At 36.5% G+C, this 16,753-nt stretch overlaps 1 protein-coding gene across 1 annotated transcript; it reads left to right on the forward strand.

The window, feature by feature from the left end:
- The first annotated feature begins 7,657 nt into the window (after positions 1-7,657).
- Positions 7,658-15,726, forward strand: LOC127859466 (uncharacterized). The gene is made up of 6 exons (XM_052396856.1): positions 7,658-7,703; positions 7,950-7,988; positions 8,264-8,341; positions 8,642-8,692; positions 9,421-9,491; positions 15,389-15,726. Exons 1-6 carry the CDS (start codon positions 7,694-7,696, stop codon positions 15,467-15,469), a joined length of 330 nt encoding a protein of 109 aa, XP_052252816.1. The 5' UTR covers positions 7,658-7,693; the 3' UTR covers positions 15,470-15,726.
- Positions 15,727-16,753: the final 1,027 nt, after the last annotated feature.

Here is a 16,753-nt window from a genome sequence, read left to right on the forward strand (position 1 = left end):
CACGCCCACACTCACACACCCGCCCACACACACACACACCCACACACACACACGCCAACACACACACACACACACACACGCCCACACACACACACCCGCACACACACAACACCCACACACACACGCCCACACACACACGCCCACACACACACACGCCCCACAACACACCACACCCGCCCACACACACACACACCCGCCCACACACACACGCCCACACACACACACACACATTCGCCCACACACACACCCGCCCACACACACACACACACACCCGCCCACACACACACGCCCACACACACACCCGCCCACACACACCCACACCCACACACACCACACCGCCCACAACACACCCGCCCCCACACACACGCCCACACACACACACACACACCCGCCCACACACACACACACCCGCCCACACACAAACACCCGCCCCAACACACACGCCCACACACACACACCCGCCCACACCACACACGCCCACACACACACACTACCGCCCCACACACACACACCCGCCCACACACACACGCCCACACACACACCCGCCCACACACACACACCCGCCCACACACACACGCCCACACACACACACCCGCCCACACACACACACCCGCCCACACACACACACCCGCCCACACACACACGCCCCACACACCCGCCCACACACACACACACCCGCCCACACACACACACCCGCCCCCACACACACACCCGCCCACACACACTCATGATCACATTACCAGACTACACCAAAAGTTAATATCTGAATAGGTGGAATTTGCAGCTATACTTCAATATTCGTCCGAACTTTAGTGAGTCTACTAGCAAATTATGTAGGAGTGCTGGGACACACTCCGGGTCCTCACATAATGCAGACTCATGCGCAGAAGAAACAAATAAACTGGAATTGCGCACACACTGGTAAGTCTCGATGACGGACGTTGAGTGATCACAATATTAAAGGATTGAGCAATTGGTGCTCGGAGTTTGGTCTACGGTTGTATCGCGCACATCAGCAAATTGTTGACCATCGAAACCAGACCGTCATCTTATATCAACACATATAGGGAACTAATATTACATTTGAGATGCGAATCTCATTTTAAATTTCCGAAGTTTTGGCATACTAAGGGAAACAACTCTAAGCAATGCTAAAGTTGCACTTTCGCCAGTGACCAACCCTTTTAATAGTAAATTCCAGCGACTTCTGTGTACAATGTTGCCAATGAAACTCCAGAAACTATATAAGGAGAGAAATTCTTATTCACGTCAAATTCTTTTCTAACAGAACACCAATGATAAACATAAAGTGATTAAAACTGCGAGAACCGCCTCGGAACGGTCAATTCAAAGCATTGTGAGAAACGGTAGCAATTAGATATCTTAAAATAATTGTTGATATGTACAAACAAAATTGTGGCTTTATTAACATGTATCATGTATAAGTGTACCGCGTCACAGTAGTGACGAATACCCAATGACATCGTATGTAGGAATATGAGCCGCGATTTTACACAGCTGGACTCAATGCTTGTGTGTAAAGTGTCATCCCAAGTTAAGCATGTTCAGTCCGCACAGGCTTATCAGGGACGACACTTTTCGCCGTCACTGAGTCACGCACGCACGCACGCACGCACGCACGAACGCACGCACGCACGCACGCACGCACGCACGCACGCACACACACACACACACACACACACACACACACACACACACACACACACACACACATACACACACACACACACACTACACCTTCTATTTCGTATAGGATGGATATCAATGTGCATCCATGGCGAAAACGCTTCTCATTTTATAAAATTCTTCCATATCATTTCATCGACATTGAATGTCAAAATATTTTATGAAAACAGTCAATATTGTTTCAGTGAGAATGAATGTCAAAGTATTATATAACAACCGTAAATTTAAAAGAATTGCTTAAACAAAATTATTCATAGTACATTAAATGCAATCCAAAATGAAAATGTAGTGTGCAATTCATCAAAAACAAAACTCAGTTTTCAATATACATACTTTTTGGTTCAGTGAAAGTTCTAACAACTCAGCTACGACGTGTGATACTTGGTTTTATGCCGTATGCGTTCAGCGCAGATCCAAACCAGCATCCGCGAACGTCAGGAGCAGATGTAGCAGAAAGCAAAGGACGTCCTAGAATACACGCGTGCAAGTCGGGGCCGCCTTAAAGTCAACAGCTGAAGAGGCAGATAAGTAAAACCTGACCTAAAACCAACCAATACCATAACTCCATAGAAATTTGAACCATCTGTCAATGGCATTCCACAATCGTTGCTAGGGAAGATAGAAGACGCTGCAAAGGCCGTGAAGTCACTTACCAGGAATCATAAGGCAGAGAAACGACTAGTGATGTTGAAGAGAGATCATAGCATCAAGAAAATCGTCGGGTCAAAGTTTGTAACCGAGGAGAAGCCAGCTCGACCGATAGATTCTGTTATTCAACGAGTTCTGGACAGCTACCAGTCCTGCATTGCTCAAGGGGATGTGGAGCCGCATATCCAGCTTTGTACATCTATATGTGTCTTTTTCTGAGAAAACTGGGCATAATGCATATGCGAAAAGTGCCGTGCCAGATTAGCCTGTGCAGTTCGCACAGGCTAACCAGGAACGACACTTTCCGCTTGTATGGAATTTTTCGTTTAAATGAAATCTCTTCTTAGCAAAAATCCAGTTTAGGCGGAAAGTGTCGTCCCTGAATAGCCTGTGCGGACTGCACAGGCTAATCTGGGACGACACTTTACGCACATGCATTATGCTCAGTTTTCTCAGAACAAGACACATATATAGGTGGTTCCCGAGTGGCTCATGGTCACCATTCAGAAGGGCCGCGTCCTCAAAATGGACCAAAATACTGACGTTAAGAACCTCACTGACAAGATCACCAACATTGTCAAGGGCAAGCAGTGATGAAAGCTACTTAGGATCGGGCCTGTAGACTGACAACAAGGTAAAATCCATTGTAGAGTCTATCTTTTAACACAAGCCCGGTGGGAATCAATGATGAAAATATCAATGAGCATTTTTTTTTTTTTTTGGGGGGGGGGCAATATTTTTAGTTTGAGACTTTTTACGAGGTTTTTTTAGCCATTGAATCATGTAGGGTTATAATGTGTTTCTTATTTAATCATGAACAAAGAATATATAGAAAGGTGCAGCTTGATGACAATCTTAATAAAACAGGTTTAGCGATTTATAGACTTGCGGAATTTTCAAGTAAAACTTGTGGTTTGAATACAAAAATCATTGAGTGCGTTATATACAATACCATAGTTGTGTTACAAACAATTGTGTGTGTAATTAAGAATCTAGTTTTGCAAATGTAAATGGTCTCTGCTCTGTGAAAAGGGGCTTTAATACACGTGCGTCCCAGGGACGACACTTTCCGCTTTTGTGATATTTTTCTTTGCAAGAAAGTCTCTTAGCAAGAATCAAGTTTGACGAAAAGTGTCGTCCCTGATTAGCCTGTGCGGACTGCATATGCTAATCTGGAACGACACTTTACGCACATGCATTAAACCCCTTTTTCCCAGATCACGGCCATATTCTGCCGATACTGTATTGGAATCAAGAGTAACAAGGTTAATCCTAGAGAGGTTCTTGCACATTTTCTGTTAGAGGTTATGGTTAATAAGAATTAGTCTAGCTTCAAATATTTTCTTATGTCTTAATCTACTTTTATGGTTTCTAATGTTAGTCTGATATCTTTGCAGATGGTACATAATGTTCAAAATGCGGAGTAAATCGGTTGGTTTAAGCAATATGTGTTATATTATCGCTGCTAGAAAACATCCTATCCTATTACAGCATGTGGAATACATGTATTTCTTTTATATGTACATGTATATGTTTGTATCATATATTAGCATTTCTAACAAAATATTTAATTTATGCCCTTTTGAACTAACCGCAGCTTTATGCTTTATCTTGATGTCGAGATCATGGTATAGATGCGCTGATACCTCCTGCTAAAGTCACATACGTGTTCGTGGATTGATTGGTGACCGTAGCGTTGTGGATGACACGCGCTTCTCACCGATACGACCCGGTTCAATCCCCGCTCCGGCGCACGACAGCTGTTAGTAGTCGCCAAACCGGACAGGTTTGGTTTACCCCTGATACTTCGCGTTTCCATCACAGAACAAGAAAACACCAATTTGAATATCTTGTACGGAAAATAACAAAATAGCTGGATAGTGCAGCTATAATTCGCCCGAACTTACGAGTCTTATCAAGATACAAGACTAGGGGTCCTGACATCATGCAGCCTCAGGCACGGAAATACCTCAACCTTCGAAAAAACACGTGCTCTAATTTGCGGACAGGGTAGCTCCTGACCAGACTGGGCAGGCCACATTTATTTTCACACGAATTTTTTTATGAGTGCATCAGACCAAATATGTGTGGGGAAAAAAGGGTCTTTTTATAAACGCTGCGTAAAAATCACTTCTTTAAAAACAAGAGCATCGCATAACGGGTGCCACGCTCGGCTGCGTAAGCTTGTCAGAATTTATTTTTAGAGGTCATTGACCTTGACCTTTGACTTAGTGACCCAAAATGGGTGTGGCGTGTAGAACTCACCAAGGTGCATCTACATATGAAGTTTCAAAGTTGAAGGTGGACGGACTTTGATTTAAGAGCCAATGTTAAAAACCTTAACAAACCTTGACACGGACGGCGGACAGGACGAGCTGGCTATTACCTCGGGTTTTCTCCGAAAACAGCCGAGCTAATAACGTTTCCCACCGCCTTTAAATGTGGTTATTAGGTTTGAATGACGTGAGACATTTGGTGCATCACTGTTCAAATATCTCGTCAGATATTGTGTATGAAAGCACCTAAATATTCGTCAGACTTGAACTTGTTATCTTATTCTTCCGACTGTCTGACAGGTTTGGCGGAGTCTGAAACCTTGGGTGATACACAACAAGTGTTTGGAACTTATTTTCAGCATTTAATTGCACTGTATAATAGAATATAGTTTCAGAGATTATTTCATAACAAATGAGCGGCTTTAGCAAAAGTTGACACTGATCAGCTTGTTTGTCCATATTGCCTAACAGTGTCTGCAACAACTAGCGCCTCGTTCTTGGAAACTGTGTGATGCATGTGTGTTAAATGCCATCCCAGATGAGCCTGTACAGTCTGCACAGGCTAATCAGTGAGGATACTTTCCGCCTTCACTGGAATTTCGTTTAGAAGAGACTTCCGTTAAACTGACATTTCCATAAAAGCAGAAAGTGTCCTCCCTGATTAGCCGAGGCAGACTGCACAGTCCCATCTGGGACGAAATTTCCTGCACATGCATTAGTTGTTTTTCACAAGACGCGCATCATAGGTAGTGTAAATGGTAATTTCTTGCATATGTTGTAGAAGTGGTAATTTCTTGTACAAATTTGTCTGAAAAAACTATGATACAAGCTGAACAATATGGACATTTTGTTTCGCCACCCCTTTATGAAGAATGCTATGGCATAATTACAGAAATTCTGTAACACAGGATTACAGGGACTTAAACATGATTGGTAACTTATATATTCAACAATTAAAACTAACAAGTATATAGACAAAAAGAAAACTTCGAAACAAAAATTGAAGCCCATTTGACCAAATGAAATTCTGCAGATTAGTCGTTTTGTTATTTCATCTATTAAATCTACGCACAGAATTTAGAAATAACATTATTCTAGAATACTAAATGTTGGAATGATATATTGATAACATGAGATAAACGTGAATTAGTCTTTAAAAAAGACTTGTAAGTTGTAACTAAGCAAAAGCAAAGGCATTTTGATTGTGGTAGCTTCATTAAACATCAATATGTTTTAAAATGTATACAGTATCTATTCTCAATTTTTTTTTAATGGTTTCATCTAAAAATCCACATCAAATGTTCTGGGCTTTGAATATAAATGCCTCAGCAAACATATTACAGAAAATACACTTAAAATGTTAATCAAAAATTATATATGTAATTAACAGAATATGCAACAAAAATATGCAATACTTCTTTTTTTTAAAGACATTTAACAGTAAACAATATTATGGTTAATAAAAGTAAGTATAATGTGTAATAATAGCACTTGTTTTCTTGTTTGTTCACAAAGAATAATTATAACACTAGAGAACACAGGTCAACCTCTCTCTGGGAATACGGGGCTTATTCAATGAGCATAGTGATGTTCGAGATACATGTGCAGTACGCACAGCCTAGGCCCGTATTCACCAACAATTCTTTACTTGAGAATAAAGAATAAAGAAAATTCTTTATTCTTTACTTTTCTAAGAACGTTCTTAGGTCGATTCTTTATCGGTATTCACCAACGCTATTTTTAGCGTTCTTTACTAAGAATTATTTGTTATTGATGTAAGCGACCTTGGTACCCGGCATTTTCGTTAACGCATATAAAACTCGGAACCGTTTACGTGTCTTCTGTCACAACATACAAGATGGCGGACAACAACGCTAACGTTGCTACTAGTAGAAATCGTTGGTCCGAACAGGAGGAAACTGTTATAGCCCAGGAAATAATTAAACACTATGATGTCCTGTTCGGCCCAATGACCGGTTGTGGCGCACTCAAAATTGGAGAGGTTCGAAGGAGAGGCTGGGAAGCCGTGGCAAATGTTCTAAACTGGTTTGTACTTTTGGTTGTTATCAATTTTCCAAATTTTGGAAATTCTAGCAGAAGGAATATTTGTACAGTTAATTCATTATTTTGTTTTTTAATTATTGATTATAATAAAATTGTTAATTTGTGCAATGTTTAAAAACGAACAGAATGTTAAATTTTATGTGACATAAATATAAAAAGCAGTAGATGATTTGAGCACAAAATATTTACCATAATATAAAGTTATAATGCTTCACTATGGTAAAATTATTGTGCTACCCGGTTTCAAATATTCCAAAATATTCAACTAAACCCATATTGTGTCATTTTTCATTAATGATGTATTTCTACTAATTCATTTGTTAATAATTCATCAACAAAATTGTTTGTGTCAAACACACATGAAATGTAGATTGCAATGTGGAAAAATGTTTTGAGGAATAAACAAATCATTTCTTTGTTTTTATGCATATCTTAGACTCAATTTCTGATTTTAAAAAATGTACCTAATTGCATTCCATTTATTTCAGCCAATTTTCCACCTATAAGCGCTCAGGTTCAGAGGTGAAGAAAAAATATTATAACATGAAAGACAAAAGTAAGTGAAATATAAGAAATGTACTCCTGTCTTATTTTTCTTGCTGCTTCTTATGTAATGAAGATAAAATGTTCCACATTTATTGTATTTCACATGAAAAGTGAAACATCATAGTTACTGTGTAAAAATTAGCTGAAATTTGTAATTGATTTTTTGTTATACATGTAGGTTCATGATTATATTTTAAGCCTATTATGTACATGTAATAATGTTGTTGAAAAATCAATAATTATATTATATATATTGAGGAATTTTATTAAAGTATGTTATTAAAGATTCATCATAACTCACCTTAGTCTGTTTGTTGGTATTGTTTTCAGTCCATGTAAAAAGTGATGTGTGATTGTTAATTATAAACTGTTAAATGTTTTAAAATTATATGTATGGCTTTATTTTCTTAGCTCCAGAGTGTGCTTCAATCAACATAATTGAACTGGGCAAGATGCCAATAGGTAAACAATTAATGTAGATTATGCTCTTCATCTTGGTTAATTACATGATGGTGAATGGAGAGAGCTTTTGTATTAAACATAGCATGTTAATAAATTTCTATCAATTCATTACTCACTTTGTAATATTGTTAAAATGGGGTGCCAAAGCTATGTGTAGTTGAGCAAAATATCTTTTATATGATAATATATACATTTTTTTAATATTGTTGTTAAATCCTTGATCATTTTGCTTCGTTTATTACACAGATGGTAGCACTTGCATGACGTTCAAGATAGATGAAAGAGGTAAGTGACAGGGGCCTTATTTTTATGTTAAATTTTTGGTGAATGAAAAATAAATATGAAAAACTTATTGAAGTATGAACGTTGCGTAAGTAAATTCATGACAAATAGGTAAATTGGTTGAAAAAGTCCATTTTAAATTAAACAAATGACACCAAGAATTTTAGCCTTTGAGTTAACTTAGTTTTATGATAAACTTTGTTAATAACACATGAAGGGGTGCATTACTTTTATTTTCATTATTTTCATTAAAAACAAAAATTGTTTTATATTTGAAGGACTAGGAGCTCAGAAGACGTCAAGTGTATTCCAACGTGCAGTGGAAGATGAAGCTGGGCCATGCTCATCAGGGACCAGTGAGTATTATAAGAACATTATTTCACCAAATGCATACATATTCAAGTCATCCCTATAATATGAAGCATTTAATATCACTGTGTTTTTTCCAAAAATAAAAAAATGAAACATTGAAATATAACTTTCCAATTGAATGCAACATCATTTATGTTATCCATGTAATTGTGTGGGGTCACAAGCTAGTTTGGTCAATTCCACACCAATGTGCAGGTATGAAAGTGAGGTTTAATTTTTGCCAAATCTATAAGTCCATTTCAATGCACTTTCAGGATTCCTATGATTGAATAATTGTTTTACAGAGACCAATACCAAATCAATGAAAATGGCCAACAAAAACCAGAGTAAAAGAGGTAAACAATTATTTATTATTCACATGTACATTTATATGTATTATAATATTCCATTTTTGCAAATCTTTCAATGCTAGCAACATATAGATAATTAACCTGTATATTATTCATGGAACTGAATCATGGAACACACACAAAAATGACAAATATTTATAAATGAGACATGGAACTGAAGCATGGAACACAACATACATATAAACTAGATTAACAACAATAACTAAACTTGTGTAAGTCAATGTTCAAGAAGCACTGCTTTTGATGCAGGTAATGAAATATGTAAATGTTATTATGTCAATATGACAAATGTGAACAAGCAATTACTTAATTTTAATTTAAACCTATTTATTTTAGCTCGATTGCATCGAAAGCCTAAGGCTTATATAAACACTCTCGAGTCTGTTTCCTGGGACTAGAACCAGTACTTGGTGTCTATGGGGGAGATCTAAAGAAAGCTCCCACAGTTTGGATCTAACCCGTGACCTCCCGGTCGCTAGGCGGACACCATATCCATTACACCACGGCAACCTATAAAGCAATTAATTGATGTGTCATTTCTTCAAATGGTTTTCACTATACGTTTTATGAGATATGCATGAAATGGACATAATTAAGAAGGTTAAATCGATTTAGCAAATTTAACTTTTTTTTTATTCCATGATTTATGGTATTTTTTGCATTGATAACAAAAAACCTTATAAATTTTAATACAGTGTTGTTATTTGTTTCAGCTAGGGCAAGTTTCAACAAATTGGCTGAGGACAACCTAATAGCAGAAAAGAAGAACATCCATCTGCAACAAGTAAATCTAAGATTGAAGAATCAATTGATACTGGCACAACTGAAAGTTGCTAGATTAACGGCACAAAAAATTGAAGAGGAATTAAAATGTTAAAAGCAAGCAATGAATGTTAACCCTTTACCACTTAGTTACGCATTTTCACACATTTGTAGTCCCTTAAAAAGTTATATTTAATTTAAGACCTTTATTACTAGATTCAAGTTGTTAAGGCTTCATATCCAAACCTTAGATACTGATGAGCAGCAAACAGCATAAAACCTGAACAGCCTGCGAGTTACTTGCAGGCTGTTCTGGTTTTATGCTATTTGCCCATAGCCATTTTCACTTTGCTTCTAAGTGGGAAAGGGTTAAATCTACAATCTCAAATGATGCCATCCAAATTGTTATTATTGATATTTTTACACAAAGTTTTGAAGTTATTTTTGAGTAGATGGATGTTCTTCTTTTCATTATTTAACCCATTTATGCCTAGCGTCTAGAAAAAAGGCCTTGGCAAACAGCGTAGACTCAGATGGGACGCCACATCATGTGGCGTCTCATCTGGGTCTACGCTGTTTTCTTAATAGAATTTTTGTAAGAAATATTATAAATATAGAAATATATAGGCTCATATTCACAAACAGTTATTATCCCCCGCCAGGGGCAGAGGGATATTGTTTAGGCGTTGTCCGTCCGGCCGGCTGTCCATCCGGCACTTTTGTGTCCGGAGCCATATCTTGGAAGTGCTTTGGCGGATTTCATTGAAACTCGGTATGAGTATATATATGGAAAAGAGGATGATGCTTGCCATATGGCATTGTACACCACCGGTTAATAATGGAGTTATGGCCCTTTGTATCTTGAAAAAATGCTTTTTTATGTGACAAAGCACCAGTTAGGCGGGGGATATCAATTTAACGAATTTGCTTGTTTGACTTAAGTCTAAGAATAAATAATATTCTATTAATAAGAATATTCAAGTATGGCTTGAATTTTAAGTCAAACATGCCATATACCACCTTTTATCAACATCATACTTCATGTAAAACATTGTTAATGACATAATCACCAGTGGTAGAATGTATATATTTAAATGCTGGGTGTAATCTTCTTGGTTCTAAGTCTATTTGTTATTCTTAAGTCTAAGAATTGGTTTGTAAATACGGACCCAGGTTGATTAATGTAAAATGTTTCCAGTAATTATAAAGAAGCTTTATCTGTGTACCTGAATAGGTCTATGTCGCTGATATTTATGCCCCCCTTCGAAGAAGAGGGGGTATATTGCTTTGCTCATGTCGGTCTGTCGGTCGGTCGGTCGGTCGGTCGGTCCGTCCACCAGGTGGTTGTCAGACAATAACTCAAGAACGCTTGGGCCTAGGATCATGAAACTTCATAGGTACTTTGATCATGACTCGCAGATGACCCCTATTGATTTTGAGGTCACTAGGTCAAAGGTCACGGTGACCAGAAATAGTAAAATGGTTTTTGAATGATAACTTAAGAACTCATACGCCTAGGATCATGAAACTTCATAGGTAGATTGAACATGACTTGCAGATGACCCCTATTGATTTTGAGGTCAAAAGGTCAAGGTCACGGTGACCCGAAATTGTAAAATGATTTTCGGATGATAACTCAAGAACGCTTTTGCCTAGGATCATGACACTTCTTAGGTACATTGATCGTGACTCGCAGATGACCCCTATTGATTTTCAGGTCACTAGGTCAAGGTCACAGTGACAGAAATCGTATTCACACAATGGCTGCCACTACAATGGACAGCCCATATGGGGGGCATGCATGTTTTACAAACAGCCCTTGTTAATATAAGTTTGTCATTTTACTTGAGAAGATGAATGTTATTCTTACTTAAATAGATGGATGTTATTCTTTTCATTATTTGTTTAAATTGTAAAAACCTGTTGACTAAGTGTTGTCTTGCAATTTTACCAACATGGTATCCATATATGTCAACATTATATACAGTAATATATGTCACTGCTGTTGCCAATATTCAAATAGCTTACTATCTATAAGTGTATTTGTTTGAATTATTGCTAGTATCAGCCCATCGTGTACCTTATTAGACAATTATGTTTGTAAACTACCATTTCTGTTGTTCTCTTGTTTAATTAAATATAACTATTTGCAGTAACAATAAATTGCTGTGGATATTTGTTAGTAAAACTATATTGTTTGTACTGTAATTGCATTTTCTGTTAGTGATTATCTAGTACTACATATTTCACAGATTTTCTGGATGTTTTATTCATAATAAATTTCAGAATATCACAACTTAATTAAAGTTTTGTTATGATTTATCTCACAGACCGCTAGATTTTTAACTAAAACATAGATAAGCATGCTTGTTTGCCGTAATTCTTGTAAGCTAATTATTTTATGGTAGACGTACCAAAGGATACTTTCATGAATATAAAAATACACATGCAAATTAATTTTTGTGTGTGAAAAGTCTTTTTGCTTAGCTCAAGGCAATATTGATAACAACAAGTGAGTGTCTGTAATATTATTACACTGATGTGTGTAATAATTTTAATAGTTTCAGACAAAAAACCCTGGGTAGAACCAGTACTCATTATGAATGCATATTAATTGAATATAACAATAAATCAAGTAATTTTCCTGGGTATGGTTATTATAACCAGTAGTACCAGTACTTACAAAGTATACATATTAATTTAACAACATATTTACAACATAATAAAGTCATGTTCCTGGGTAGAACCAGTACTTGACACAGAAATACATGAATTCAATGAGAACATAGTCAAGTTTCCTGGGTAGAGTTAGTAGAACCGTACTTAGAAAGTATACATATTAATTTTACAACATAATAAAGTCACGTTCTTGGGTAGAATTAGAACTTGACACAGGAAAACATGTTACAGTTTATAATTAGGCAATAAGAGGTTTCAATATTGCAAATTGCCGTTCTTAAACAGACAAATTCATAGCACAACAATTGAAAAGCTTAAATGAAAATTACCGAATGAAAAGTACATTTACACACATTTCAACAGTGTTGGAATAACATTGTTCATAAAATATTATAAACAAGCATAACAAGTTTGTAATAATGTGCATTACAATTTTGACATGAAAACCGCTCCATAGTAAAGACATACATGTTATTTTTAAAGTTAAATGTTATTCATCTTGTCTTATAACCAAAATTATTACATCATGTTGAATGAGAAAGTGTTTGTGTTAAACATAAAATGTTGATAAATAGTTGACTGGAACATTACATCAAGATAAGAAGTGCAGTGAAATGAAAGGGAGCTTACCCCTGAGTTAAAATTACAGAAACTGTAACATGAACTACAGAGTTTCCTCTCTTTCAAATAACAAAGTCTCCACTAAAATCTGGAAATCAGTGGAAACAGCTTTGTACAATCTTAAAAGTTATGAGACTAATTCACACATAGTACAGTACAGTTAAAGACTATTAAAAGTTAAACGCATCACACTTTTTAGAGAAGTTTAACTCATCACACTTTTTAGAGAAGTTTAACTCATCACACTTTTTAGAGAAGTTTAACTCATCACACTTTTTAGAGAAGTTTAACTCATCACACTTTTTAGAGAAGTTTAACTCATCACACTTTTTAGAGAAGTTTAACTCAGTACATTATTTTATTTAATTGAAAAATCTCTGAACTAGTTGTTGCCTTACAATGTTACCAACATGGTTTGCATTTATTTCAACATTTTCATGATAAACTTGTTCTTCAAAAACATCATCCAAATAATCCTCTTCAAGGATATCCCCATGTTCAATTCCAAAATTGTGCATAACTACACACGCAGTGATATAGGTCACTGCTGTCGCCAAGTCAGTCCTTATCCCGTAATGAAGTATTGCGAATCTTCTTTTTATAATACCAAATGTCTGCTCCACAAGCACTCTTGTTTTGCACAGAGCCAGATTAAACTGCTCTTGATTCTGTGATTCGGGGGTTCGGAAAGCAGTCATCAGGTAGGGTGTACATGGGTACCCCGAGTCTCCAAGAATGAAGCCATTATGAGCTCCTGTTCAGAAATAAAACATTCTTTTGTTAATAAAATTAGTCAACGTGTAAACGCTTAGTAATTTTGAGGTCAAAGGTAAATGACACAAGGGTTTATCCGTTTTAACCAGGTTTTCAGAAGGAAAAAAGTAGTTATCAGATTGCTGAATGTCGGCGGGCGGGCAGACTAAAGTATTTTAATTATTCATAAAACATATCATGTTAATTAAATCCTATTGTATTGTTTTAAATGTATTTAACCCTTTATGACACAAGTTATATGTAATTTGCTTAGTCATAAGTTATGACTCATAACCATAGACATGTGTATCTGATATATAGCTACCTTGTTCGAACTGGTTCCGTAGATGACACTCTCTCCATATTCTCGCATCATGTGTGCTTCCTGGCCATTTAGCTGTTAAGCTCCTCACTTTTTTGCTGTGGTCACATACCATCTAAATATAAAATAATAATACATAATTTATTATACTATTAATTTTTAATTATACTGATATCATAGTGAATAATGTTAGTGCTATTGAAAATAGAATATTTAATATTAGTTATTGTCATACATCAGTGATAAAAAACACATAATTATGAGTACTGAAAAACTTTGTTGTGGCAAAAGCAAACAAGATAACATACTTGCACGTTCAAAGAATGGTAGCCTTTTCTATTTATGAAATCGGCTTCGTGGTTCTTTGGTCTTTGAATGCGAACATGAGTTCCATCAATCAGTCCGATTACATTTGGAAATCCTGAATAATCAATAAGATTATTATTTAACAATTATGTTCATTTATTTAGGACAGGTAAATGAAATTCAGCTGGCATGACTGAATCATTTCTTCAGCACAACATCTTAATTCCCGTAACATTGGAGAACCATTTGTAATAAAATCTGCAAAAAATGGTCTTATAGACATGGAGCGGAAATAAAATAGGTATTGAGGACCTACAGACTGATGGGAAGACTAACAGCGTTGTTAAAATCCCACACATCCTTTGAGGGGGGACTTTACAAAGACAGATACATATGCAGGTGTGGAGGATACCATGCTAAAACCAAGAGTGAATTGAGATTAAAAGAAGGGTACATAAATGTATAATATTTAATCATAACACTGTTATATTCCATGGAGTGATATCAAAATGGCATTTACAGTAAAGAGTGAAGATAAAATATTACAATAACTGCGAATTAGGAACGTAATGAAACAAAGATTCAATTTGGACTAAACTCGGGTGACATCACCCTTATGTTTATATATGCTAGGCCTCTATCCCCTGTGAACTTGCCCTAGGCATAATTGCATAATGTACCAAGCTATACATAAAACTCTTAGAGAAACACACATAATAAATACTTTTATTCTCATTTTGATCGATAACGCTTAATGGCAGATTAATAACCACAATGTCGTAATTATCATAATGTCATTTTCAGTTAAGAATGAAGATATATAATATTACAATAACTGTGAATAAACGACATGAGTGAAGTATCCACTTTGGACTAAACTCCGGTGAAATCGCCCTTCAATTAACGTATGCTTCACCTTTCTGTGAACTTGCATTTGGCCTAATGCAGAATGTATCATACAAAACATGAAATGGATACAGTGATAAAAATTACTGAATAAAAATAGTGTATAAATCATTTGATTAAAAAAAAATCACATCAAAAAAGTGTTGGTCCTAACTGCGTATATGTTGTTTATGCAATAACGACGACAATGCCCCCACAAAAATGAAGTGCAAGTGAATGATTTCCCTTGGATAAATGTTCTCAGTCAAGGTCATTTAGACAAACACAAATCTGGCACTCACCAGCAATGGACTGAAATCTGGATTTTAGAGTTTTGCACTCTTCCCTGTCAGGAAACCGTACGTAACGGCGAGCTAGTCGAGCTATTGCTCGTCCAACTCGTCGGCAGCATCTTGATACGGATGGCTGACTGACTCGAACAGTGTCTCCTACGACGAGTTGGAAGGATCCAGTCGCCATGGCACGAAGAAATATGCACAGCTGCTGGATCGGCAGGAGAGGAGAATTCCTCAGCGTTCCAAAGTCCAGAGAATCGGCGACCAAATTTAATAAGGTCAGTATAGTTGCCGGAATAAATCGGTATCTCCTATAAACCTCCATTTCCGACAAACCGTCTAGAGGATTTTCTCTGTCAAACAATCTTCTACGCGGGACATTTTCGACGTTTTCAAACAAGATTGGCGTAACGCATAACGCGAACGGCCATCTTGGAAGCTTAAATAATTATTCTAAGAATGCCCCGAAGCATTCTTAGAATTTTAAAGAAAATTCTTTATTCTTAAGAATTTTCTTTAGCAAAATGAGTTCGTGAATAAGACTTAAGAATTTTTTCTTAGACTTAAGAATTCTCTTTATTTTCAAGTCTAAGAATTGCTAAAGAATTGTTGGTGAATACGGGCCCTAATCAGGTATGACACTTTCTGTCTTCACTGTATTTATCCTCTGAAGAGAAAAAAATGTATTAAAGTCGAAGATGTCATCCCTGATTTGCCTTTGCAGACTGGACAGGCTGATTTGAGAAGACACTTAACGCACTTTCATTAAGCCCGGTTTTCCCAGAAACCGGTTCATACAGTAAAGTTAAGGCTACAACCAAAAGGAAAATGCATACAAATTATGAAAACTTAAGGCTGCATTTACACCAACTACATGTACATGCTACATGGTTGTTTAAAATGGATTTGAATTGGTGAGTGCAATTGGTCAAAAAGATCTTTTCATTCATTATTAAAAGAAATTCAAAGCACGGCATGGCATAAAAACTCCAACCATTAATTTAAGCTTCCATTTTCAAAAGATGTTCATTATTAATATGAATTTCAATCTAACCACACACATAGTACTCTTATTTATAAACCAATAACATCTGGAATGTTGTAGAATGGATTTCTTCTGCATGAAATGTTCAAACTTCAATGAACTCTGAAAATATAGTAGGACTACAATTTGTTCTTTCAAATACATGCAGTCTTGTCAGGAGCTACCATATCCACCATAAAAGTGTATGCACAGGCTGGTTTGGAACGATGTCGAACATATGTGGCTTAAGACCCATTTTCACATGACTCTGGTCATATCTGTTTTTTCCCAAACATAGAAGTTTTTCACTGGAATGACACAGGCTCTTAATTAACTTCAATCAAACAAGGAATCTTTAAAAATGGTGATTGTTTCCAGTCGACTTTATCAAAGTTACG

This window comes from Dreissena polymorpha, chromosome 15 (genome assembly GCF_020536995.1).
Source record: "Dreissena polymorpha isolate Duluth1 chromosome 15, UMN_Dpol_1.0, whole genome shotgun sequence".
NCBI classification, from domain to species: domain Eukaryota; kingdom Metazoa; phylum Mollusca; class Bivalvia; order Myida; family Dreissenidae; genus Dreissena; species Dreissena polymorpha.

Excerpts from the sequence above, each read along its gene's own strand:
- LOC127859466 (XM_052396856.1), top strand. Across the intron at positions 8,342-8,641 it reads GCCATGCTCATCAGGGACCA|AGACCAATACCAAATCAATG; the intron begins GTGAGTATTATA and ends ATTGTTTTACAG. Across the intron at positions 9,492-15,388 it reads AGAACATCCATCTGCAACAA|GAAACCGTACGTAACGGCGA; the intron begins GTAAATCTAAGA and ends CTTCCCTGTCAG.